This window comes from Belonocnema kinseyi, chromosome 2 (assembly GCF_010883055.1).
Source record: "Belonocnema kinseyi isolate 2016_QV_RU_SX_M_011 chromosome 2, B_treatae_v1, whole genome shotgun sequence".
Taxonomy (NCBI): domain Eukaryota; kingdom Metazoa; phylum Arthropoda; class Insecta; order Hymenoptera; family Cynipidae; genus Belonocnema; species Belonocnema kinseyi.
In genome coordinates, this window is record NC_046658.1 from 92,364,092 (window position 1) to 92,389,311 (window position 25,220).

General features: G+C 25.7%; 1 protein-coding gene across 6 annotated transcripts in view; it reads right to left on the reverse strand.

The window, feature by feature from the left end:
* LOC117167213 (titin) overlaps window positions 1–24,253 on the reverse strand; it is a 50,587-nt gene extending 26,334 nt beyond the window's left edge. For 3 of the 6 annotated variants that reach the window (XR_004466367.1, XR_004466368.1, XM_033351974.1), the window contains exons 1-3: window positions 24,124–24,245; window positions 1,668–1,800; window positions 1,395–1,530 (exon numbers count right to left, since the gene is read on the reverse strand). Coding sequence is in view for 4 of the 6 variants with exons in the window: in XM_033351974.1 (XP_033207865.1) it covers window positions 1,395–1,530; window positions 1,668–1,692 (161 nt within the window). In the remaining 2 variants the exon portion in view is untranslated. Of the gene's footprint in view, window positions 1–1,394; window positions 1,531–1,667; window positions 1,801–24,123 lie in introns of all 6 variants that reach the window. The other 3 variants (XM_033351971.1, XM_033351973.1, XM_033351972.1) reach the window with 3 other exon arrangements.
* Between the last annotated feature and the right edge of the window lie 967 nt (window positions 24,254–25,220).

Consider the following 25,220-nt stretch of genomic DNA (forward strand, 5'->3'; position numbering starts at 1 on the left):
CGGGATACTTATAAGATACTACCATGATTTTTTCAGATTTTTTGGTCCAAAAATAAATTAGGCCAAAAACCGGCCTTACCGACCCTCCCCCTTTATCTTTTTGGTCGAAAATATATTATTATTACTTTTTGTTTGAAAATCCAAATTTTTAGTTCTATTTTTTATTTTTAAATTAATTTTTTAAGTATAAATTCCAATATTTACTTTTTTAATACATATTTTCTTTAATTAAAATGGTTGGTTGAAAATGTTGAATTTTAGTTGAAAAAAATTCTTTGGTGAAAAATTTAACTAGTTTGTTGAAAATACGTTGTTTAAAATTAAAAATAAACTTTTTCGACTGAAAAATTTACTATTGCACTTTATTTGATGAAAATCTATCTTTTTTGTTAAAAATTATTTGTTTTCTTTTAAAATTTTTAATTAATTTTTTAAACTGAAAACATAAATTTTTAACTTTTTTTGAAAATTCATCGTTTTTTTTATCAATTTAACGATTTAGATGAAAATTCATGTATTTTATTAAAAATCCATATTTTTTGGAAGAAAAATTAATTCTCCTATGGTTGAGGATTTATCTTTTTGTTTAAAAATCGATTTCTTTGGTTGAAAATTGAACTATTTTGTAGAAAATTAATTTTTTTATTTTGGACTTTTAACTTTTTTCTTAAAAACCCATGTTTTTCTTAAACAAATTGAGTTTTCTTACATTTTAACTGTTTTAGTTGAAATTTTGTTTATTTTGTTGGAAGCCCGTTTTTCTTATTTTAAAATATAACTCTTTCGTTGAAAATTCCTCGTGTTTTATTTTATCTAATTTAGATTGAAAATTAAAATAATTTTTAGTGGAAATATCAATTAATGCAATTTTTTTTGAGAAAACATTTTTTGTATCGAAGATTCATCTCTTCGTATACAAATTTTATTATTTTGTTGACCATTGTTTTTTTTTTTGTTTAAAATTAATTTGTTTCTCTAAATTCAAATGATTGCTTTTATTCAGTTCGTTGACAGCTAATGACCCCGTGATCAACGGTCATTGTCAAGGCGTCATTTCATTGGTATTGATTTGGCTTCAGTTCAGTTTGGCACCAATGATAGGCTTTTCAAATTCGAAATTTCAATAAAATTTCGATTTTCCGATGTGGGTCAAAGTAAATAACAATTTTGAGAGTTTCATAAAAGTGTTAGGCGAAGAGATGCCTGTCTTCGTTCTAAAAATATTTTGTTACAAAACCATTCTTAAATCATTTTTAAGAGCATTTGAACAGAATTAGAAACGGACCTGTTGTTGTAGATTTAAAAAAATAAAAGAAAGTTTCAAACTGCTCTGTACAAAAAATAGGATTAAAAATGAAATATGTTAAGGGGAAAAAGGTTTTAATTTTTAATACCTCATAGCGTCTGTTACTCCTGGTGTTATCAAAACAACCAAATCATGTGGAGTACCTGCTCGTCTTAAAGAATTTGCCAAAACCAATGCTCCCAAGGAATAGGAATCATTCGTGGCTAACGTTACCCACGCAAAGCCTAAAAAAAGAAAAATGATTAATTAAATCAATTTAAGACACAGACAAAAATTGTTTAATTTCCTTCGATTTTTCGGATTTCTAATCCTCATCTTTTAACAAATTTTATTTTAAAAATCTCTTGATTTTTCAACATACCGTAAACTGGAAATAAACGGCACATATGTGGGGAAAAAGGCGTACACTTAATTTTGTATATAATTTAATTTTTTAATTCATTTTTCCCATTGAAGTTTTACTATTGTTAGTTGCAAGCCTATGCGGTCTTTACCTAGAAGGAACAAATATTGCATTCAGAAATTTTTGCTTCAAACGATTTTTTTTATTCATAAAATTATATTGAAGTGTTTGTGTTAAAATACAATGAATAAATAATCTAATAGAAAAAGCGTCATATTATATTCAGAAATTGAAAGAAAATTGGGAACTAACATCTGACATTTTAGAATTTCGTCACATATTTTTGGATGAAATGTAGAGTAGTTTATGAGGTGACGGAAGAAAGGATGCTAAAATTGATAAGGGTATATGATCTGGCTGTGAACTGCAAAACATAACAACGTAGAATAGAGACATGTCGCTGCCAAGTCCAAAATAACACTATGCTTTTTCGAAAAAATGTTATTACGTACGAACTTCCGGATCACCCACGCAACCTCGATAGAAAAATATCCCATCCAGTGTTGATTTTATTTTCAAACCATATTTTTAAAGAGACAACTAAATTTTTTATTCTTATAATTTTCTATTAAAAAATAGGTGTGTCACGAAATTTCGAAATAATGTCACATTTGTGTGCATAATATAACTGACAAAATTTAAGATTTATATTCATGTAAAATTTGATTATTACATTTTTAATTAAAATAATTAATTTTTAACCATGACTAAGGGAATTTTCAACCAAACTGATGAATATTTGATAAAAAAATGAATTCTTAACAAAAAGTCTAATGGTTGATATTTCCACAAAGGAATATTTTAATTTTCAATAAAAAGCTGTTAAATTTAACCAAAAAATACGAATTTTCAACAAATGAGATGAATTTTCAAATAAGAAAGATATTTTTCAATCAATAAAGAAAAAAAATTCACTCAAAATGTTGAGTTTTCAAGTCATAAAGACGAATTTAAAAAAAATTAAGTTTACAACACAAAAATATGCATTTTCTACATCAATAATTGGATATTCCACTATAAAAGACAAGTTTATAACTAAATAAGTGAATTTTTGACTTAAAAAGATCAACTTCCTAGCAAAAATGAAATAAATTTTCAAAGAAATAGTTAAATTTTCAAACAAAAAGATTAAATGTCTATAAACAAAATTCTATGAAAAATGGAATAGGTAAATTTTTAGTTTAAAAAAAAATCATTTTTAATTAAAACAAGAATAATTTTCAGTCAAATAAATGAAACCGCAATCAAAATTATTATTATTCTACTGAAAAATAATAATTTTAAACCAAATACATGAATTTTCAACCAAGCACTCTATTTTTTAATGTAGTTCTCAACCTAATAGTTCCATTCAAACAAACAAAATTAACTTTCCACTCAGAAGACTAAATGCATATATAAATATTTCGAGAAAATGTTAAGTTAAATTTTAAGTTAAAAAAATTAATTTAAAAAAAAACTAATGTTTAATTAAAGAAATAAATTTTTAATCAAAAGGATCAATTTTTTTACCTAAAAAGAATAATTTTTAACAAAATGTATGAATTTTCAACCAAATATTTTTCCTTTTAATGTAATTTTCAAACTAAGAGTTACATATCAACCAAAAACATGAATTTTCTACTCAAACGATTAAATGTCCATACAAAAATATTTCTAAAAGAAATGTAGTTAAAATTTTAGTTCAAAAAATTATTTTTCAGTAAAAAACTAATTTTTAATAAAAAAAAATTAAGTTTTTACAACAACAAAAATCATTTTTAACAAAATACATCAATTTTCAACTAAATATTTTAATTTTAATTGAACTTTCAACCTAAAAGTTGAATTTTCAACCAAATAGGTGAACTAGTTACTAAGAACATTAATTTTCTACCACAAAAGACAAAGTTTCTAGGAAATGCAGAAATTTTCTACCAAATAATTCGTCACGCTAGTGGCAACACCAGCTATCTCATTTTTTCCAAATTTTCAGGAGAGCCAAAAATTTATTTTGCGTCCGTCTAGAATGTCTTATGGGCCAATTCGATGGTTGCTGATGATACGGCCCTACCTAGAAATCTCTTTTGAAAGAAAAAGGGATTATTGAGGAAAAAGGCTGATAAGATAACATAACAAAAGTTTTTCGCAACGATCTTTATAATTTTAAAAAACTTGAAAAAGAACCAAATCACGATTTACGCGCTCCCTGTTGCCCGTATGGAGAAACCAACTTCACCATTCGATTCCCCGCCAAATTCAACTTAAGAACCGTCCTTAACCCGAAACGGCCAAAATATGAGATAGCTGGTGTTGCCACTAGCGTAACGAATTAAATGTTCAACTGAATAATATAAATGTTCAACGAAACCTGGAATAGTTGAATTTTCATTAAAAAAATCATTTTGTAAGATTTTAATAAAATAATTAAATTTGGAACATAAAAAGAAAAGAATTTTTAACTAAAATTATGAATCATCAACCACAAAAAATCATTTTTAACAAAGTAGTTCCATTTTGAACTAAATAGTTGAATTTTGAACCAACAAAGGAAGTGTCGCGTACAACGTTCTAGTTGTTTTAATTATTATTCACTAAAAAACATCTATATCAAATTTAGCAACAATGCTTCCAAAATAAAACCAAAGTAGTATATAGATTTTATTTTCGAAGCATTGTTGCTAAAATTGACAGAGTGGTTTTTTAGTGAACAATTTAAACAATAGGATTCCTCTTTGCTTTTTTTTCATCAAATAAAAAAAAACTCGTCTAGAGCATTGTCGCGCAAAGCAATGAAATTAATCGAAATTTCTCTCCTGGGTGAAAGAATGTGGAAAAAAGTATCGGTTGTAAAAAAGAAATGGGTGAAAGAGCAATTGGAACCTGTCCAAGAATTTTGTTAAATTTAGATTTCTGATCTCAGAATTTCTTCTTCCCTGAAATGCAAGTTACATATGGCGAGATCATTATCCAAATATTTGGTACCACCCCCATTGTACAGAATTACCTATTTTACCAAATTTTTAAAAATTAAAATTAAATTTGTCTAAATATTTATGTTTTAGATCTCAAACCTAATAATTTATTCCATAAATTTTTTAGTTCTCTGATAACAACAACAATCGAATTATTATATCAATAGTAATATTTTAAGAAAGTTTGCTTTCAGTCAGACTTTTTTATTTTAAATTTCAAATTAACTTTCAAAATACAAAATATCATAGATTAAAATAATTTTCTTCCTCTTGAATGCAAATAAAGATCCTGTTTACTAGTTCTGGCGCCTGTTTTCTAAATTTGACACGCAGTTTTAGTTGGCACGTATAAATTTGCGACTTGAAATTGCAGACATCGTTTTGGCATTTGTAATTTGAACTTAAAAAAAAATTTGTTTCAGAATAATATTTCACCTCAATATAAATACAACGCCATATTTTGCCATAAGTATTTTCGCATATATTTGAGCCAAACTCAATTTTTATTTTGCTCAAAAATAATTTTGTTTTTTCAACAAAATATTTAAAAAAGTGAATTTTGCAACAAAAAATTATTTAGGAAAATGATTAGGCAAAATATGAAAGTTTAAAATAAGATCACACCGTAATTACATCTTTATTGTTGTGTCCGAAATATTTAATTTCACATTTTTGTCGTTGAGAGGACTGAGTATCGAATCTACGATAACCTTCTAATTTTAAACGAGGCTAAATGGCACGAATCTTTCACGACACATAATTGTGCTAATTGTAAAGAAAGTGTTCGAACCTGTAAAGATTAAAGAATAATCCACAACAGAAAATTTACTTGAATAAAATAGGGGTTTAAATACAAGTCTGCTACTAGTTTAAATAAGAATATAAAATAGATAGATAAATAAATTTGTTGTATTGATTTCAAGTCATTGTAATCTTTTTCTGAACGTATCATCTTTATTAATTGATTATTACTATTATCAGAAAGTGCATCGCTCTTACCATAAATAAGGAGTCTACCTGACTGAAAAATGGTAAAAACTCCTAATTTTGTGCACTTGGAATAGAGAATTTTTTTAACAAATTTTATTCTGGCCGATGCGTAGCTGATTTAAGCTCAAAACCCAAAAATTCGAATAGGCTAGGCTGCGGATTGCGAAAAATGTAATCTTTAATTTAAATAACAAATAAAAACTTACTCTCGAGACATTGAGTTTGTTAAAAAGGGTAAAAAAGTTCTTATATAAAAAAGTGAACCAATTTCGAGAAAGTCATCGAAAATATTTAAGGTAACAATTTAAAAAAAATTTAAATTAAAGAAATTTTTTTCAATAAAAGATAATAAAATATCGTGAAGGGTAGAAAAAATTAATACTACGTTAAAATACTAAGAAAATATTTGAACTAAAATTTAAGTTAAAATTTTTAAATAAACTTAATTTAAATTTAATTTAAATTATAATTTCGACTGTAAATAGGGAATTTTGAAAAATAATTCTAATTCTTTAATGGAACTATAATTTTGTCATGGAACAGGTCATTTTTGACATGGAACCGGAAAATATGTCAGAGAAGAATTTTTTGGAATTTAAACATTCCTTTGTTTTGCAAATGAAAATTTGCCAGAATGTTGAACTTCCCCCTCCCAAATTTTAGAAAAAGAGAATTACCATATTTCTGAATTATAATAGGAAATCTTGTAAATAAATATAATTATCACTTAGAACAAGAAATTTCTGAAAATAAATGTAATTGGAGCTTAGAAAAGAAAATTGTCTTTATAAAATTATAATAATTTAGACTTTGGGACAGGGCATTTCCGTAACAAATATAATTTTTATTTTGGAGCAGGAAATTCTCATAAAGAATCATAATTTTGACTTTTGAACAGCGAATTTTAAAAGAGATTTATAATTTAGATTTGGAAACTGGGAATTTTTGTAAAAAATTATAATTTAGACTTTCGAAAAGGGAATTTACTTAAAGAATTATAATTTTCACTTTCAGGGTGATGATTCGGCGGACGATTTCAAATTCTTGATCATTTTCCGGTTTTTCCCTTTCAAGTTTTTCAATTTTCGCAATCAACTAAAAATAACATATTCACACTTGACGCCAAACGCAAACATTTATTTTAATTCATAACGTTCATTGTAAACATCATTTAAGGCAACAGAGAAAAATATTGCAAAATAAATTAATTTTGAAACAAATAGTTAAATTTTCCACTAAAAAATATCAATTTCAACAAAAAATGAAATTCGTTACGCTTTAGTTGAAAAAATTAATTTTGAACGGAAAGAAAACGGATTTTCAAGAAAATAGTAACTAATGAATCTTCAACTGAAATAGTTGAATTTTCAACAATGAAAAATTCGTTTTTACTTAAAAAGATAAATTGTCAATCAAAATTAAAGTAATTAAATTTTAAGTTAAAAAATTAATGTTCAACTAAACAGAAGAAATTTCAACTAAAACTGTGGGATATTCAATTGAAATAAGTTAAAATTTCAGTTAAAAAAATACTTTCCACGAAACAACTAACTTAAAAAAGAACAACTTTCAAAAAATAGTTACATTTTCAAACGAAGTGAAGAATTTACTACTGAAATTGTAAATCTTCAATTGGAATAATTGAATTTAAAATCAGAAAGATGAATTTTCAACGTAAATGATGAATATTTAAATAGAGTAATAGAATTTTTATCAAAAAATATGAATTTTCAATCAAGAATATTAATTTTTATAAAAAAATATGATTTTTCAAATAAAAGATATAATTTTTCAAGTAAAAATTAAAGAATTAAATTGTTAATCAAAAAATGAATGTTCAGCCAAAGAGATGAATTTTTATCTAAAATTATGAATCTTCAACTAAAAAAAATTTTTTTAACAGAAAAAAGGGAATTTTTAAACAAGCCAATTAACTTTCAAAGAAATTGAAAATTTTCTACCAAAAAAATCGATTTTTAACCAAGTATGAGGATTTTTATCCAAATTGTTGAATTTTGAAGGAGAAAAGAACAACTTTCAACATAATGTTCAACTAAAATAATTAATCTTTAATTGAAATAGTTAAATTTTATACAAAAAAAAAGAATTTTCAACCACAAAAATTAATAATTAATACATACATTTTCAAACAACTATTTTAAGTTCTAATTAAATAAAAATTCAATAATAAATTATGATTTATTCAGAGTAAACTGAGATAATTTGAAAAATCTGCGACTGCGGATAAAGTAGAAATGACTTTTCTAAATTGACGAAAATTATTAAAATAATGAAAACTTGAATTTTACTACGATCAGAAGTAAATTCCCAGTTTTTAAATTAAATTCCCGGTCTTTCCCGGTTCCCTTGTCAAGTCGCCACCCTGACTTTGGAACATGAAATTCTCGTAAAGAATAAATTATACTTTAGATTTTTAAACTGGGGATTGGGGATTTTTTATGAGAATTATAATTCTCACTTTCTAAAATAGAAAATCCGTGAAAAAAATATAATTTAAACTTTGAGACACGGAATTTCCATAAAAAATTATAAATGAAAACAGGTTCAAACTCAAAAATTATAATTCTATTCGATTCTATGACTAAGTTTTATATCCTCAATCAGAATTGTAATTTTTATTACCAAAAATTATCTCATGTTCTAACTCAGAATTATAATTTCACTTCCAAAATGCATTTTTCCAAGTCAGATATCTGTTTAAATGTTTATTAATCGCTTCAAAACTTTCAAATTCTTTTGAAATCATTCAAATTTTGTGATCTATTTTAAACTGACCGGATGAAATGAACTGTTCATAGGGAGAAATCCGGGAATTTACATTTATCCGTCGGATAGACACCCTGATAAATATGGAGTTAAGCTTTTAAAACAATCAGTTAAGAAAAAAAAATTTCTGCTGTGTAGGTTGTGGGTGAAGGACAAGAAAGAGAAAAAAAAAGAAAACTGACGAGGAAAAGGAAGAACCTAGACTTAAATATCAGATTACCATTGGTTATACGACACAATAACGGTTCTGCTAGTTGTAAAAGTTTCCTCACGTGTTGGAATTCATATTCAGAAGCATAAATATATATTTTTATTCCATTTTTTAAATAAAAAGATCATTATTTCTCTTGTAGTCTCAAATTTTCAAATTAGGAAACAGCACACAAATTTCAAACAAAAATAAATTTAAAGGGGAAGACTTTCAAATTATGGGAGCTAACGTCATTGGTATTAAGTTCATGTTTTAAATAATTTTGTTTACATGGATTTCTAATTCAAAATTTCTCAGTTTTTAGGGCAATAAAATTGAATCTAAAATTGCTGAACTATCAAAGCTTCCATTATTAAACTTGTATAATTTCCAGTTATTAAAATTTTCAACCAAAAATTTCAAGTTTGCATTTAAAACTAAATTTTATATCCTACTATTTATAGTTCTTTAATTTTAAATTCTTTACATTCAAAACCATCCAGTTCTAAACGTTTTTATCTGAAATTCTGAATGTTTCGATTTAGAATTGTTTAAGTAACGGAGAAATGTAATCTTTTTTGGTTGAAAATGCAACTGCTGGTTGAAAATTAATCTGTGTTGGTTAAGGATTTAACTATCTTGCTAAAACTTCATTTTTTTGGTTGACTTTCATCATTTTAGTTCAAAAACCTTTTTTTTGTTATTGAAAATTTAATTATTTTATTGGAAATTCTTTTTTGTTGTTTTTTTGTAAGATTATTGTTTTAACTGAGCATTTAACTATTCGATGTTTGGTTAAAAAAGTATCTTCTCTAGTTGAAAATTCAACTCTTTGGCTGCAAGTTCATGTAAGGTGTTGGAAATCCATCTTTTATGGCAGAATATTAATCTTCCTGATAAAAGATTAATCTTTTTGGGTCGAAATTAATTTCTTTGGTTGAAAGCTTACTTATTTTGTTGAAACCTCTTTTTTATGGTGAAAATTTAGTTTTTTAAATGGAAATTATAACTATTCCCTTTTTTTGTTGAAAATGGATCTTTTTTAATTGAAAATTCATAATTTTTGATAGAAAATTATTCTTCTTGGTTGAAAATTGATCTTTTTTGTTGAAAAATTGATTTCTTTCTCAATTCATTTCTTGCGGATTTATCTTTTTTGGTTAAATTTTATTATTTGGTTCGAAAATGAATTGTTTTGTTGAGAAATCATCAATTCGTTTAAAATGTCATACTTTTTGGTTAAAAATATCACTTTTTTTTTGTTGTATTTCAACAAATTGGTATAAGTTTTTTCTTTCTGGTCTAACAAATTTTGTTTTGGTTGAAAATTCAACTATTGTGCTAAACATTCATCTTTTTCATTTTAAAAATTCATCTCTTTTTATAGAAACTTTACTTTTTTTAGTTAAAAATGCAACTGCTTGTTTAAAAATTAATCTGTTTCGGTTGAAAATGAACTTTTCTGTGGAAAATTTAACTGTTTTGTAGAAAAGTCGTCTTTGTCGTATAAACCGAAAAAGGAAACGTTGAATGGTCCAGCACAGGTTCCTGTATAGGCCTTTTGCGAAATAAATTGAGGCGTGGGTACCTGTACAGAAATACAAGATTGTCTTAACAACGTTTTGAATTTTGTTTTTAAAAAATTGAAAATTCAAATTTTGATCGCACAAAAAATAATAAATTATTATATTCTCAATCATAATGAGAAGGTATTAGTATTAGTCCAGACAACTTTCAAAAGACTGATCAGATTGATTTATATTTTAGTATATTTTTTAGGGACGAAAAAAAAAGATCGAATTCGTTAATCAACTATTTTGGATAAAAATTCAAAAAGTTAGAGCAATTTCAAAATTTTTGAGAGCAATAATGTAGTATACATTAAATATAATAGTGTTTGAAATAATGTTGGAAAATTCACATTGTGGACAAAATCGAGCGTGAAGCACGAGATACGTTTGCTACAGCCGAATGAGCTTTAACAAAAGAGAATTCACAATAACCAAATTATAGCTGTCGTTGTTTTCACCTTTAATTTTAAAAGGTCTATGCACAAATGTGGGTGAAATACAAAAACCGAGCTCGTAACGCGAGGGTAATATATAATCGAGCGTGAAGCGCGAGATAAATACATCATCGAGCGCGATGATTCGAACAAATTTTCAGACGATATGCATGAAAATTCGAGAAAAAAAATTTGGACCACCCTAAGGGGTCCATACCACAATACATTTAATTTAGAGTAGATAAATGAGCATTAACTTAATAATAGCAGATTTATCTTTGCTTTGAGAGACGCGACGCGGAGGTAAAGTATGTAAAGCAGCAATGAGTAAGTCGAGTATTCGCGTATATTATGACAGGGAGACGAAACCCGAGAGCCAGGAAAGTACAGGGCGACGTTGTACAATTATATTTATACACACCGGTTAGCTTATAATAGCTAACTGGCCTTACAATTGCGCGAAAAGCATTTCTGCACCTCCTCTTAGGTCAACACCTCGTCTGAGATTGTTGTTCAGTTTTCAAGTTAAATAGTCGAAAGATTTAAAAAACAGTTGACTTTTAAACAGGATATGTTACTTTGCAATCAAATAAGTAAATAAAAAAAACAGATAATCATTTTCAACCAAACAGTTGCATTTGTGAACAAAGCATTGCAATCTTTCATGAAAAAAGACAAGGCTTTTTAAAAAAGTAATCCAAAAAGATTAAATTTCGACCAAATAGTTGAATTTTCTAGTTAAAAACACCCGTGTTTCAAAACAGTTGAATTATCAACCTGAAAAGTTTAATTTTCAATCAAAAGATAATTTTTAATCAAATAGTTGAATTTGAAAAAAAGATGGATTAAAAAAATGGAATAGTTGAATTACCGGTTAAGAAAATTGATTTTTAATTTTAAAAAAGCTAAATTATAAAAAAAAAAGTGTTTAAAACTAAAATGATGGATTTTAAACAAGGCAAACAAATTTCGATAGAACATATAAATTTTCTACCAAAAAGGATGGATTTTTCACGAAATACATGCATTTTCAACAAAATACTTCAATTACAAAAGACGGATTAAGAAAAGTGCAATAGTTACATTTTTAGTTTAAAAAAAAAAATAGTTGAAAATCGAAAAAAACTGATTTTCAAAAAGGTTAATTTGCGACAAAACAGTTGAATTTTGCTTCAAAAAGATGGTTGGACTCTCAATGAAAAGAGAAGAATTTTCAACAAAATAGATGAATTTTGAACCAAATACTTACATTTACATTCCTAAAGACGAATTTTGTAGAAGACAGTTAAATTTCCAAAATAAAACATTCAACTTCAACCAAATAGTTGAACTTCCGAGCGAAAAAGACGATTTTCTTAAACGACAGTTGAATTACCACCCTCAAAAGTTGGAAGTTTGAGCGCGCCTACGGCGTAAGACGGTTGAATCTCGCGCTTCGCGCTCGGATATTTATTCTTTGCATTTGGAATGCTTGAAAGAAACTTTATCAAAAAGATCTCTTTTAGATGGCAGTATTTATATGCGTCTTCATATTCTGAATTGTCTACTTAATTAAGTATAGTCAAAGATTAAGTTTCTCAAAGCTCTGTAGGCTTTGAGGTACACATTCTCATCGTGACACTCGCGCTGCGCGCTCGATTTCCGACAGACATTTGTAAACAGGTTTTGTTGGATTTTTTTCTCGTAACTTTCGTTGCTTTTCCACACATTAAAAAAATTTTTTTTCAACGTTATTTTTCACGAATAAAATAAAAAGTAGTCGTCCTATCAAGAGGTGATTCTTAACGAAACTGTAGATCTTTTTTGGGATAACCATTTTTGTTAATTCATACTTTTTCGTATCCTACATAGTTTGTCCACAAAATGGAATTTTTTATTTTCCATTATCTTTTGTGCAATAAAAATTTGAATTTTCGATTTTTGAAGAAAATCTAAAAATTGTTTATTATAATCTTATAGGGATTTCAAAAAGAAATGTTTTTCTTCTCTTGACTTTTTTTCATATCGTGCGTTTTTCGGCTTCAAATTTTGATTTTCGGTTGATTAAAAAAATTTTGAAAACGCTATAACTCTGAGAATTTTCTTTTTATCGAAAAAAGTCATATGGATAAATTGTTTTTTCTTTTCAATACTATAAATATCCGTGCATAGAATTTTCAAATTCAGAAAAAAGTGGTCTCAACCATTTTCAAAATGCGCTCACTTTTTGAATTTTTATCAAAAATGGCTGGTTAACGAACTCGTCCTTTCTTTTAGGACCTAGAATAAGTGTGCCAAAGATGGATTTGATTCGTTCATTTTTTCGAGAGTTATCATGTTTACGGACGGACGGCCAGACGGACAGACAGACAGACGCCATCGTGAAAACCTGATTTTCGGATTCAGGGGGTCTCGAAACGTGGAGATCCGTTGAAAAAGTGTAATGTCAAATTTCCGACAATTCTAATACTTTCTCAATCATAAATGATGAGAATGTAAAAAAATGAATTTTCAACGAAATAATTGAATCCACAACCAAATATAGTTAGAATTTCAATGAAAAGACACGAACTTTCAAGAAAAAATGTCGTCTTCAACGAGAAAGGATGAATTTTCAAACAATATGAATTTCACTATTCAACAAAACAATTGAATATATGATCCAAATATGTTTTCTAAACAAAGTAATTGAATATTCAACCGGATAGTCGAATTTTGAAATCTTGAAAAATAAATTTTAAAGCAAAACAGTTGCAATTTCAGCCACATGGTTGAATTTGTAACAAATAGATCGTTTAAAAAAAAGGTGAATTTTCAACCAATTAGTTGAATTTTAAAAACAAAATTAATCTGTAACCACACAGTTGCATTTACCACTATTTATTTGGACTTTCAATCAACCAAAAAAGGCGCGTTATTTAGAAGACATTCTCAATGAATAAGTTCATTTTCAACCAAAAAATATGAATTCTCGACGAATAATGTAATAGTTTATACTTGAACATAATATTTGAAGTTTCTACTAAAAAAAGATAAATTTTAATTCAAAATGAAATAGTTAAATTTTCAGTTAACAAGCTTACTTTGCAAACAAAACAAAAATGACAACAAAATAGTTCAATTTCCAATGGAAGAGATGAATTTCCAAATAAAACTGTAATCTTCAACCACAAAAATTATTTTTTCACAAAACATTTGAATCTTCAACCATAACACAATGTTTCTCAAACAAAGAGTTGCATTTTTGACTGAAAAAAGATTAATTTTTTTAACAGAAAAGAAATTAAATTAAAAATAGGTTAATTTTCCACCAAGAAAAATAAATTTTCAAATAAGGAGTTGAATTTTTACCAAGTTTTCCACCAATCATCACTTTAAGTTAATATTCATCTATTTGATTGAAGATGTAACTAATATTTTGTTGAAAATTCTTCTTTTTTGTTCAAAATTAATTTCATTAACTGATAATTTAACTATTTTATTTTGTTGTTGTAATTTGATCTTTTCTGGTATAAAATTCAACAATTTTGTAAGAAAATTCACTTTTTTTTAATTCGTGTTTTTTAGTAAAAAATTAATCCTCTTGTTTAAAAATTAATCTTTTGAGTTAAAAGTACATCTATATATTGATAAGTGTTTCTTTTGATATTGCAAGCCTTTTTCTGTGTGAACAGAAGTCACTTTTTTTAAAACTGATGTTTAAAAAATTCAAAAAAATTAGGAGATATTTAAAATTTGAAAATGTTCGTCCTTTTTCATTTAAACTGGCATAACTTTGGTGATTTCAATAATATCGAGTTGTATTTTTTTCATTATTTGCAATGAGGCGCAGTTTTGAACAAAACAGCTTTTGGGGAAAATTTTTGAAAACTTCTTGTATTTTCAAAAACAAATTTTTGACATGGAACAGGAAATTTTGTATAATAATTGTTATTCAGATTTATAAAAAACAAAATTTCCAAAGAGAAAATCCCTTTTCCAAGTCGGAATTCGTCAGATTTTGAAATTTCCTTGTTCCGAATGAGAAATTGTTTGTATTTACAAATTCTGTTTTTTTTTTAAGTAAAAATTTTGACAGAATTTAAAACTTGCCTCTTCTCAATTTTAGAAAACGGGTGTAACTATAATTTTGAATTACAATAGAAAATGTTGTGAATAAATATCATTCTCGCTTGAAACGGAATATATTTTGAAACTAAATTTAAATGTGACTTGGTGCTGGGAATTTTTTAAAATATTGTAATTCTGTGTTTGGATGTGGTAAAATTTAATAAAAAATTGTCGTAAACAATTATAATTTCCACATTGGAACATTGAATTTTGTAAAGAATTATTTTGTCTCAAAATGGTTTATTAAACGGTTAATTGTGAAAAATAATTTTAATTCTGATTTAAAAAAGGAAATTTACAAAAACTTTTCCCGTTCCAAATTATAATAATTCACCAGATTCCAAAAATTCTTGTTCCAAATAAAAAATTGTTTAATTTTTCAAATTCTGATTTTTTTCAATTAAAAATTTGACCAATTTTAGAAAATCGGAATCAATAGTTTTTAAAATTATAATATAAAATTTAAATAAATATAGTTCTAACATCCAAAAGGGACAGGTAATATAATTTGAATTATTATTTAGAAGAAAGGAATTCAGGAAAAACTTCCTTTTCAAAATGAGAATTATAATTCTTTTACCAAATTCCCTGTTCCAAATCAGAAGTAGTTAAAATCTTTTAAAATGTTTCGAAATCCTAAAATCGTTTGGAATAATTCAAATCTTTTCAACTAATTAAGCTGACCAAGAAAAATTAGCAGTTGACCGGGAAAAAACCATTGGTGAGTAAAATAAATTAAATTGACGTCAGAACATTCACATAACGTTACAGAATAATCGCCAGCATCCGGAGAGTTATTTTAACAATTTTATATTTACAAACTTTTAATTCGAAGAAATGTTATCGCTGGAGGAGTGCTCGAAATACTGTAAGGAGAAAAGTGGTGATGCATATTAATACCACAGATGCCTGTTGGCAGTCGCACTTATCAAGTTAAGCTCCAGGAATAATTATCGAAGCGATACATTTAAGTTACGTTCTTTATGTCATTGGATATATTATTTAACGTTCAATTAGGCAAACAAAATAATTGTGCATTAACAATGGATAAATTCTCACTGTGACCAAAAAAATGAACTTCAATTGCCATTTAAGTATATAAAATATTCAAGTCAGAAAAGAATCGGAAGGATTTTAAGACAATATTTTTACTTTTTGAGACTACAAATTTTGAGAAAACTGAATTGTTTCAAAATATATTTAGAAGTCTTAAAAAGATTCGAAAATAATAGAAAATAATTGAAGTTTATAAGAACTTTGAAATATTTCAAAAGAATAATATAATTTTCTTAAAATTCATGTGAAAATTTCAAACGATATTTTATTTCAAAAAATGAAATTTAAGACAAAAAGTTGAAAAGGATTCCAAAGAATTTCCTAAATATATTAAAAATATTTCATTTAAAACTTGTGAAGATTTCAAGATTTTTTAATGTAGGGTTTTTAAGAATTTTAAAAGGTTTCAAGAGAAGAGAGAAATTTTCATTAATTCTATATTTTCAAAAATTAATTTTGAGAAAAAATTTAAAAACATTTAAAATGATTTCCCGAAATTTGTAAAATGAATGTATAAGATTTTAAAGCAAAATGTTTCAATTGTTCAAGATTAAAAATTTCTAGAAAAAATGGAGTAAGCTTAAACGATATTCAGAAGATTTGAGAAAATTAAAAAATAATTTAAAACTTAAAAGATTTACAAAAGTTTGAACAAAAATTCAATTTTTGAAGATTTCAAGCACAAACTTCAGAAGCTTTTTAAGAACTTTGATAAGTTTTCAGGAAATGAAACAATTTTCTTAAGATTTCTAGGAAATTAGAAAAATGATTTTGTAATTTGGAAAAATAATTTTAAGAGAATATTTAGAAAGATTTCCAAAGTTATCAAGAAATGAATTTTTTAAATTTTGCAGAATTTTTTTTTAATTTTCAGGAAAAATTCGAATCATGACAAAAGATATTTAGACGTTTTTAAGAGATTTGAATAATTAACTTTAGGAGAATATTTCAGACGATTGCAAAAGAGGAAAAAAATTCTTTAAAAAAGTATCTAGTACATTTTAAGGCAACATTTGTAACTGTTTAAGATTTTTTAACAAATTTTAAGAAAAATTCAAATCATTTTAAAACATTTCGATAAAAGATTCCGAATTTTTGAAAAAATTCAAAGTTATTTTAAAATTTAAAAAGATTTAAAAAAAATTTAATACAAAGTGAAGATTTATGAGATTTCGAAATAAAAGATTACAAGCTTTTTAAGTATTTTGACTCAACAAACATTTTTTCTTTTGATTCATGTGAAAATTCAAAATAACATTTTATTTTTTTAAAATAATTCTAAGATAAAATTGAAATACATTTCGAAAACTTTAAAATGACTCCCTTAAATTTCGAAAAAAAATATAAAAGATTAAAATGCAATATTTTTGATTTAAGAAGACATTTAGAAGTTTTTAAAATATTCAAAAATAATTTAAAACTTCCAAAGATTTAGAAAAATGTATAACAGAATGTGAATTTCGGAAGATTTTGAATAAATAATGTAGAAGATTTTTAAGAATTTTGAAAGTTTTCAAGAGAATATAAACTTTTTGTTAAGCATCCTTTGAAAATTGGAAATGATTTTTTTATTTTGTGAACGAACAGAAAGAAAATATTTTAAAGGACTTCCAAAATGTTAAGAAAATATTTTAAGGCAATTAAATTTTTTTTTTAATTTGAGAAAAAATCGAATCATTTTAAAAGGAAATTAGGAATTTTCTAACAGTTTTGAAGAGATTATCAATATATTTTAATATTTGGAAATATTTTCGAAAATAAAATATTTATCAATTTTATCGGGGGTCATAGATTATTATTTTTCTAATTTCTTCCAGACCCTTACAATTCCTTAATACATTTTTAACTGACTGCAATGTTTCCTAATATTTTTAAAGCCTGACAATACTTATTTTGTTGTCTTCAGAACCTAATTTTAGCTCGAACATAAGTATTCGAAACTTTTAACAAACAGTTATTCAAAACTTTTTTTTCATTAAAAATAATATCCCCTTTAAAAATGTATAAAAAGTTATCGGGCCATCGAAAATTGAGATTTATTTAGAACACATTGTTTCTTTCAAGGCCGTTAAAAATATCTGAACAATTCAAATACATAAAAAATAAGAATGAGAGGTTACTGGAGATTTGGCAAGCAGTCTCTGGTTTCTCCCTCATCAGAGAGACAGACCAGAATAAACTCTGGAGACCAACGTTCGTGACTTATTTCTTGTGAGGAAGGTGGTACTTCTTCCCAAGCACCTTATACAGTAATCTCCAGCATTCTTCATTCGACTTTTAAATTTAAACCCCATTCTATTTCTAGCTCTGAAAAAGGAATTAAGAATTGGAATCTCTAACCAAGGACCGAATGAAACAAATCCATAACTGAATTATTCAATGTACTTTTTTCAACTTAAAAAAATTAAATAACAAAATATTAAAATATTAAAACAAAAATATCTAATTTTTCCAGATGAATAACTCATAGAAATAAAAACGAAAAAATATGGAATTCACAAGTTATTTAAATCAGTTCTTGCTCGAATCATATTGTTAATTTGACTTTGGTTCTAAGATATTTCTTCTAACATAACTATTTGATTAAGTTTTAAAGATTTTCGGTAATCATACATAGCGTCTGAAAAACATTTTTTGCTTTAAAATTCAACTCATTAGTTCAAGTGGAACTACTTTGTTAAAAAACCTATTTTTTTGTCGATGATTCGTCATTTTAGTTACAAAATCTTTCATTTTTCTTAAAAATTTAACTATTTTGTTAACGTTTTATTAAAATTATTTTTTTTACTGAAAAATAAAGTTCAGTTGAAAGTTCAACTATTTGGTTTAAAATGGTTTAAAATTCATTGGTGAAAATTCATTTATTTTGTGAAAAAATTAATCTTTGTCGGAAGAAAAATCAATCTTTTTGGCTAAAAATTCATTTCTTTGTCTTCAAAATTAGTTTTTTGTATTGAATAGTATTTTTTGTAGTGAAAATTTAACAATTTCATGCTTGGTTAAACATTTATCTTCTTCAGTTGAAAATGCAACTATTGATTAAAAATTCCTGTATTTTATTCAGACTTCGTCTTTTGTGGTAGAAAATTAATCTTGTTGATGACTATATCACCTTTTTGGTTGAAAAATCCATGTATTTTGTAATAAATTAACCTTTTTCCATAGAAAAATTAATCTTTTTGGTTGAAAATTTATTTACTCGGGTTAAAAATTAGTTGTTTCTTTATTGAAAAATTTGTTAATTGATAATTTAACTGTTTCCTGCTTGGTTGCACATTAATATTTTTCATTTCTAAATTCAACTATGCAGTTGCATATTTCTGTGTTTTGTTGAAACTTTGTCTTTTGTGGTAAAAAATTAATTTTTTTGGTGACTTTTTTCACCTTCTTGGTTTAAAATTCAACTATTAGGTTGAAAAGTCCAATACAAATTTTGGTTGGAAATCCATGTATTTTGTTAAAAATGACCCCTTTTTGATAGAAAAGTAAAAATTTTCGTTAAAAGGTCAACTATTAGATTGAAAATTCCATTAAATATTAACATTTTTGTTCAGAATGAAAGCATTTTAGTAGAAATTATTCTTTTATTTTTGTCGAAAATTATTCTTTTTGACCGAAATTTCATTTTTTTTAAATTAGTTTTTTTTTAATTGAAAATAATTTTTTTAACTAAAAATGTAAATATTTCACATTTTGTCGTAATATGTTCAAATTTAAATATTTTGTTGAAAAATTATTATCGTTGTTAAAAATTTAGTTCTTCATTTGAAAATTTATCTATTTTGTGGAATTTTGTTGTTGTTGTAGAAAGTTCATCTTCTGGGTTGAAAATTCAACTATATGGTTAAAATTTTGTTGTTATTAAAGATGCATCATTTTAGTAGAAAGTTGATTTCTTTGGTTAAAATTCAACAAATTTGGTTGAAAATCCGTCTTTTTATTTTGGATGAAAATGATTTTTTTACTAAAAATGTAGCTTTTCCACTTTCGATAGAAAATTTATCTTTTCCAGTGGAACATTAATTTATTTTGCCGAAATCTCGTCTTTTTTTCGAAAATTTAATTATTTTTAGTAGAAAATGCATATCTTTCTGGGTTGAAAATTCAAGTATTTTTTAAAAATATTTTTGGGTTTAATTTATTAGTTTTTTTTTATTGAAAATTAAAATAATTTCTGGTGAAAATATCAACTATTGCATTCTGCGTTGAGGATTAATTTTTTTTTTTATCAAAGATTCAACAGTTTGTTAAAAAATTTAACTATTTTGTTGAAAATTCCCTTTTTAATGTTGGAAAATTAATGATTTTGAATGAAAAAATATTAATAAAATTTTACATGAATAAATCTTAAATTGTTGTCAGTTCTATTATGCACACAAATGTCACATTCTTTGTCACGTTCCTTCAACTGGAATTCTATTGTTAATTATGTGTGTGTATTTGGCAACATTACTTTCTTCGAATTTTCAAATTACACAATCGGCATTGATGAAAAGCGACAACCATGCTTTCGAGACTTTTGTGACACACCTATTTTTAGAGAAAGTTTATACAAGCAACATTATTCAAACATTTATGCAAATTTTCATTCAAATAAGATAATAATTAAAATAATTTTGGTACAATACTTATCGCGCGAAAATGATCGTCTAATTTTTATAAGTGTATTAGAGATCTTTTATTAAAGTTAGGAAAATACTTTTTTGACTTTAAAAATGTCTGAATTGTGCGCTGAAAAATCTATTATTATGCGAAATAATTCAAAGAAAGTCTGGATTATGTGTTGAAAAAATAAAAATTTTGTTATAAGGCATAAGCTGCAATTTTTAATTCCAGAAAAAAGCAAAATATTAATATTTAAAACGAGAATAATGTAAGTACACGTCAATGGACAAAAAATGTGGAAAATGATATAATAATTTCCGCCACAAAAAAAACTTGTGGTTTGGCACCCGAGTGAAGAAAAAATATGTAAGTTGAAAATAATCAATTCACTTGAGCCAAACAAAAATAAACGTGTGGTTTGGCAGGTGACTTTTTTTTAATGTCTTCCGTTTGGTTTTAGAATTCAAAAATTCATTCAAGTTTACCAACGAGCTAAAAAACTATAACGAATTATTTGGATTACAGTTTTTATTTTTAAATAATGAAAAAATTTTTTTATTTCTTTCTTTAATTTAATTTTAACTTAATTTTGATTCGAAGAAACATGCAAGAATTTATAAGCACGTTTCCAAATTGTGAATGTTGTTTTTTTCAAACAATTTCAGGGTTTTGGAAACGAAAATTTAATTTTCACATAACAAGAAAATAATTACATATTTCTTCGATTTCAAACGCAGAAATTTAACATGTACAACTTTTTTTAAATTTTGAATAAAAAACTAAAAAACAAGTTATTTGGCACATTTAAAAAAATCATCTTTGTTTTTAATTTGTTTTAGTTGCTGAAAACATAAAAACATACCTTAAAATCTTCCAGATTTACTTTCAATATTTAAAAAAAAAATTTTGAAATGTTCTGAGATCTTTGTAAATATTCTTTAGAAATTAATTTCTCAAAATAAAAAGTCATCTCAAATTTCTCCAGAAATCTTAAGAAATTTCAAATTCAAAAACCGAAAAAATAAAATGAATAAATTTTAACCATTTTTGTCGTACTTCTTTTGAATTTCCAATTACAACTTTGTTGCCTTACAAAATTTCGTAAAACCCAAACGGTAAAAATGCGTATGAATTTCAAAATAGAATTTTTTCTAATTTAAATTTCTTATTTGGCCCAGATTTTATTTCAAGTCTATATCATTTGAAAAATTCAAATTAATAATTTTCAAAATGTCCAACTTTAAGTAATAAAAATTAAAAATGTTATTTGATTTGAAATAAAGAGCCTTGAAAAATGTAAAATTCTAAACTGAGTCTTTCAAAATTTAAGATAAAGAAATATTTAAAAAAGGTATAGAAAACCTTATTCAATCAAATTTGCTGGGACCTTGACACATGAAACTTCCGATTTCACAGACAATCAGCAATGCCTCAATTTCCCGAAAAAAATTTAAAAATTATACTTTTAAGACATTTAAAAAATGTTTAACTTATTTCAAAAAACTTTCCTTAAGTAATGACATTCAGCTTTTAATGATATTCGAATTTTACAATGAAAAATAATATAAATATGCAACTAACAATTTTACTTAACTAAAAAAAGAATAATAAAATTTAAACTTAATAGTTTGTTCAAGCGAGTAAGTACAGAACTTGAGGTAGTTGCACCAAAAAAACGAATTGTATTTTTAACAAGACAAATGAATTTTTAACCAAATACTTAGATTTTCTAACAAAAAGATTAACTTTCTACAAAAAAAGTCGACTTTCCAAAAATTAAATGAGTTCTTAACCAAATGGTTGAATGTTTTATTTAAAAATATCAACTTTTATCAAATAGTTGAATTTTAAACTAAAAAAGATAATTTTTTTGCGAAAAAATTAATTTTCTACAAAAAAAAAAGAATTTTCAACTAACAACTACAATTTTTCAACAATAAAATTTGATAGCTAGATTTATAGTTAATGAATGATCAACTAAAAAGATGAAATTTTCACTAAAATAGTGGCATATCCAACTCGAATGGTTACATTTTTAAACAAAGTGTTGAATTTTCAACTAAAATGATGAATTATCAACTGGAATAGTTAAATTTTTAATCAAAAAGAAGAATTTTTAATTACAATGATGATTCTGTAACTAGAATAATTGACCTTTCAACAAATCTTTCATTTAAAACGCAATAGTTACCTTTCTTAGTTAAAAAAAACTGGAATAGCTAGATTTTCAGTTAAAAAAATTGATTTTCAAGCAACAAAAAATTTCAACAAAATATTTACATTTTTAAACAAAATGATGAGTATTCAACTAAAATGATGAATCTTCATCATGAATATTTAAATTTTAAACAAAAAGGTGAATTTTTCATTAAAATTATGAATCTTAAACTTGAATAATGGACATTTCAATCAAGAAGATTAGTTTCTACCAAAACACAAGATTTTTTAACGAATACAAATATTTTTATGACCAAAAATTTAGTAGTTACATTTGGAACTAAATTTTCAACAAAACTGATGGAATATTCAACTGGACGAGTTTGATTTTCAGGACAAACAATTAATTGCCATTTAAAGAAAAAACGAGTTTTCAAGAAAATATCCCATTTTTTAACCAAATATATTAATTTTTAATTAAAATGATGAACCTTCAACAAAATAAATTAATTCTTAACAAAAGAGTTTAAATTTCACCCCAGTAATTAAATTTTCGTTTAAAAAATATATGAATTATGAACGAAAATCGTAGGTGGTTGATATTTCAACCAAAAAATCCGACTTTTCAAAATGAGTTGTGTTTTCAACGAAGAAAGATTTTTCAGCCAAGAGGTAGAAAAATTACAAAATGTTGAATTTTCAAGTAAAATAATTCATTTTTAACTAAGAAGATTAATTTTCTATAAAGAAGAATAGATTTTCAAATAAATAAACCCTATTTACCAGCTTTCAATTTAAACTGATTATTTGAAAATTAGTTTCTTTGTCCAAAAACAACTTTGGAATAACGTCAGTAAATTTCATAATTCTCCAATGAAAACAAATTGTCTTTAAACATTTTATTTGTCCAAACGATTTTTTTACTTGCATAGAAAATTATTCCAATTGATAATATGTATTTGAAATAGTTAATGTTCGATTTACTTCCATATAATTTTCAAAAACCGCATCCCAAAAAAATCCCGTTTTTTAAACAGAATTCTAAAATTAGAACATCACTTTCACATGTGTCTATTTTTTCCCAACAAAATCGTCTCTGCCGACTAAAAATAGTTTTCCTCACAGAAATAATCTTAAATGCCTATTCGGAAAACAGATATCACTTATCACACGATGACAAAGCTTGAAAAGCATGGATAATTATACCGAATTATACTAAATTAAAAAATAAATAGAAATAAAAAGGATATGAAAATAATAAATCGGATTTAAATCAGATAATTCTCAGATTTTATTGACTTGGACTTCTTAAAGAAAAATTGGAGTAAAATTGACCAGGATGAAAATATAGAAATGAGGCTTAAAAAATTGTTTGCAAGAGTAAAAAAAATTATCGCCCTTTGAAATGCAAGTAAATCTCTCTGATTGAAGGTCATGAGGTCGAGACCGGTTAATGTCAGAAAGTTGATCAGATGATCGGCTATTTCAGACTCTTTGATGAATGAAAATTGAAAATCGGAGTATTGAAAAATCGAAGGAAGCCTCCTGGGGAGTGGAAATACATTTTTTTGTGAAACTTACCACCCATGGCTGATAAAAAAACTTGAATTAATTCTCTTGTTCTCTTATGAATGAACGCACACACCCACCAACTCTACAATTCCGAACAGACTAGTGACTAAAGCCGACTAAAGTGCTAGAGACAGATGCAGAACTGGGAGTGTAATTCACCCCACTACGCTCCATTTTCAGCTTCGCTCAGAACCATTTTCTGTCCAAGTAACCGATGGGGATAAATTTAATCAATTTTTGTGTTTACTTTTTTGATATTATCAAACACAGAAATTGCATTACAGATAATATTAATCAGCACGGCCACTGGGATGTCCTTAAAACCCAATCTTTTTTTTTTAATCGCGCATGGTTTAAACTTGTTCCGTTTGTTGAAAAAATAAATGCACAATTCCCTGCTGAAAGTGAAAAAATAGAAATTCTATCTTTTTGAATAATCTTGGATATTTATGGTAGAAAGTGATAGAAAAATTTTATCTCATTATATCTATTTGTTAATCTAAATTCACGCCCATCTTTGTCAATACCCTATATTTTCTATATCTTATCCTATCTTTCATCTATTTACGTTAATTTTTTAATATCTAATTTAAAATCCTATTTAACGTCCAATAATTAAATTAATGTGAAGAATTCCTGAAAATAAAACCAAGAATCTTACGACCAAATTTGGACAAACACGACAAAATGTTCTCATTGCAATCTGAAAAAGACAAAAAACTTTTTCCTCCTAAAAAATAAAAGAAAAAAATCTTCCCTCCTTCTGGCCAGAAATAAAAAAGAGGAAAGAAAAATGAGAAGGCAACAACCAAATCCCCTTCCTCCTCTTTTTTATTTCTTTCGTCTTTTTTTTTCATCATTATCAAATTACAATAAAAAACATTTGTAAAAATAATAATTGTAAAAATAAATAATAATATAAAATGTTTTTTTTTATTGTGATTTAATAATGATAAAAAAAGACGAAAGAAATAAAAAAGAAAAGGAAGGGGATTTGGTTGTTGCCTTCTCATTTTTCTTTCCTCTTTTTTATTTCTGGCCAGAAGGAGGGAAGATTTTATTCTTTTATTTTTTAAGAGGAAAAAGTTTTTTGTCTTTTTCAGATT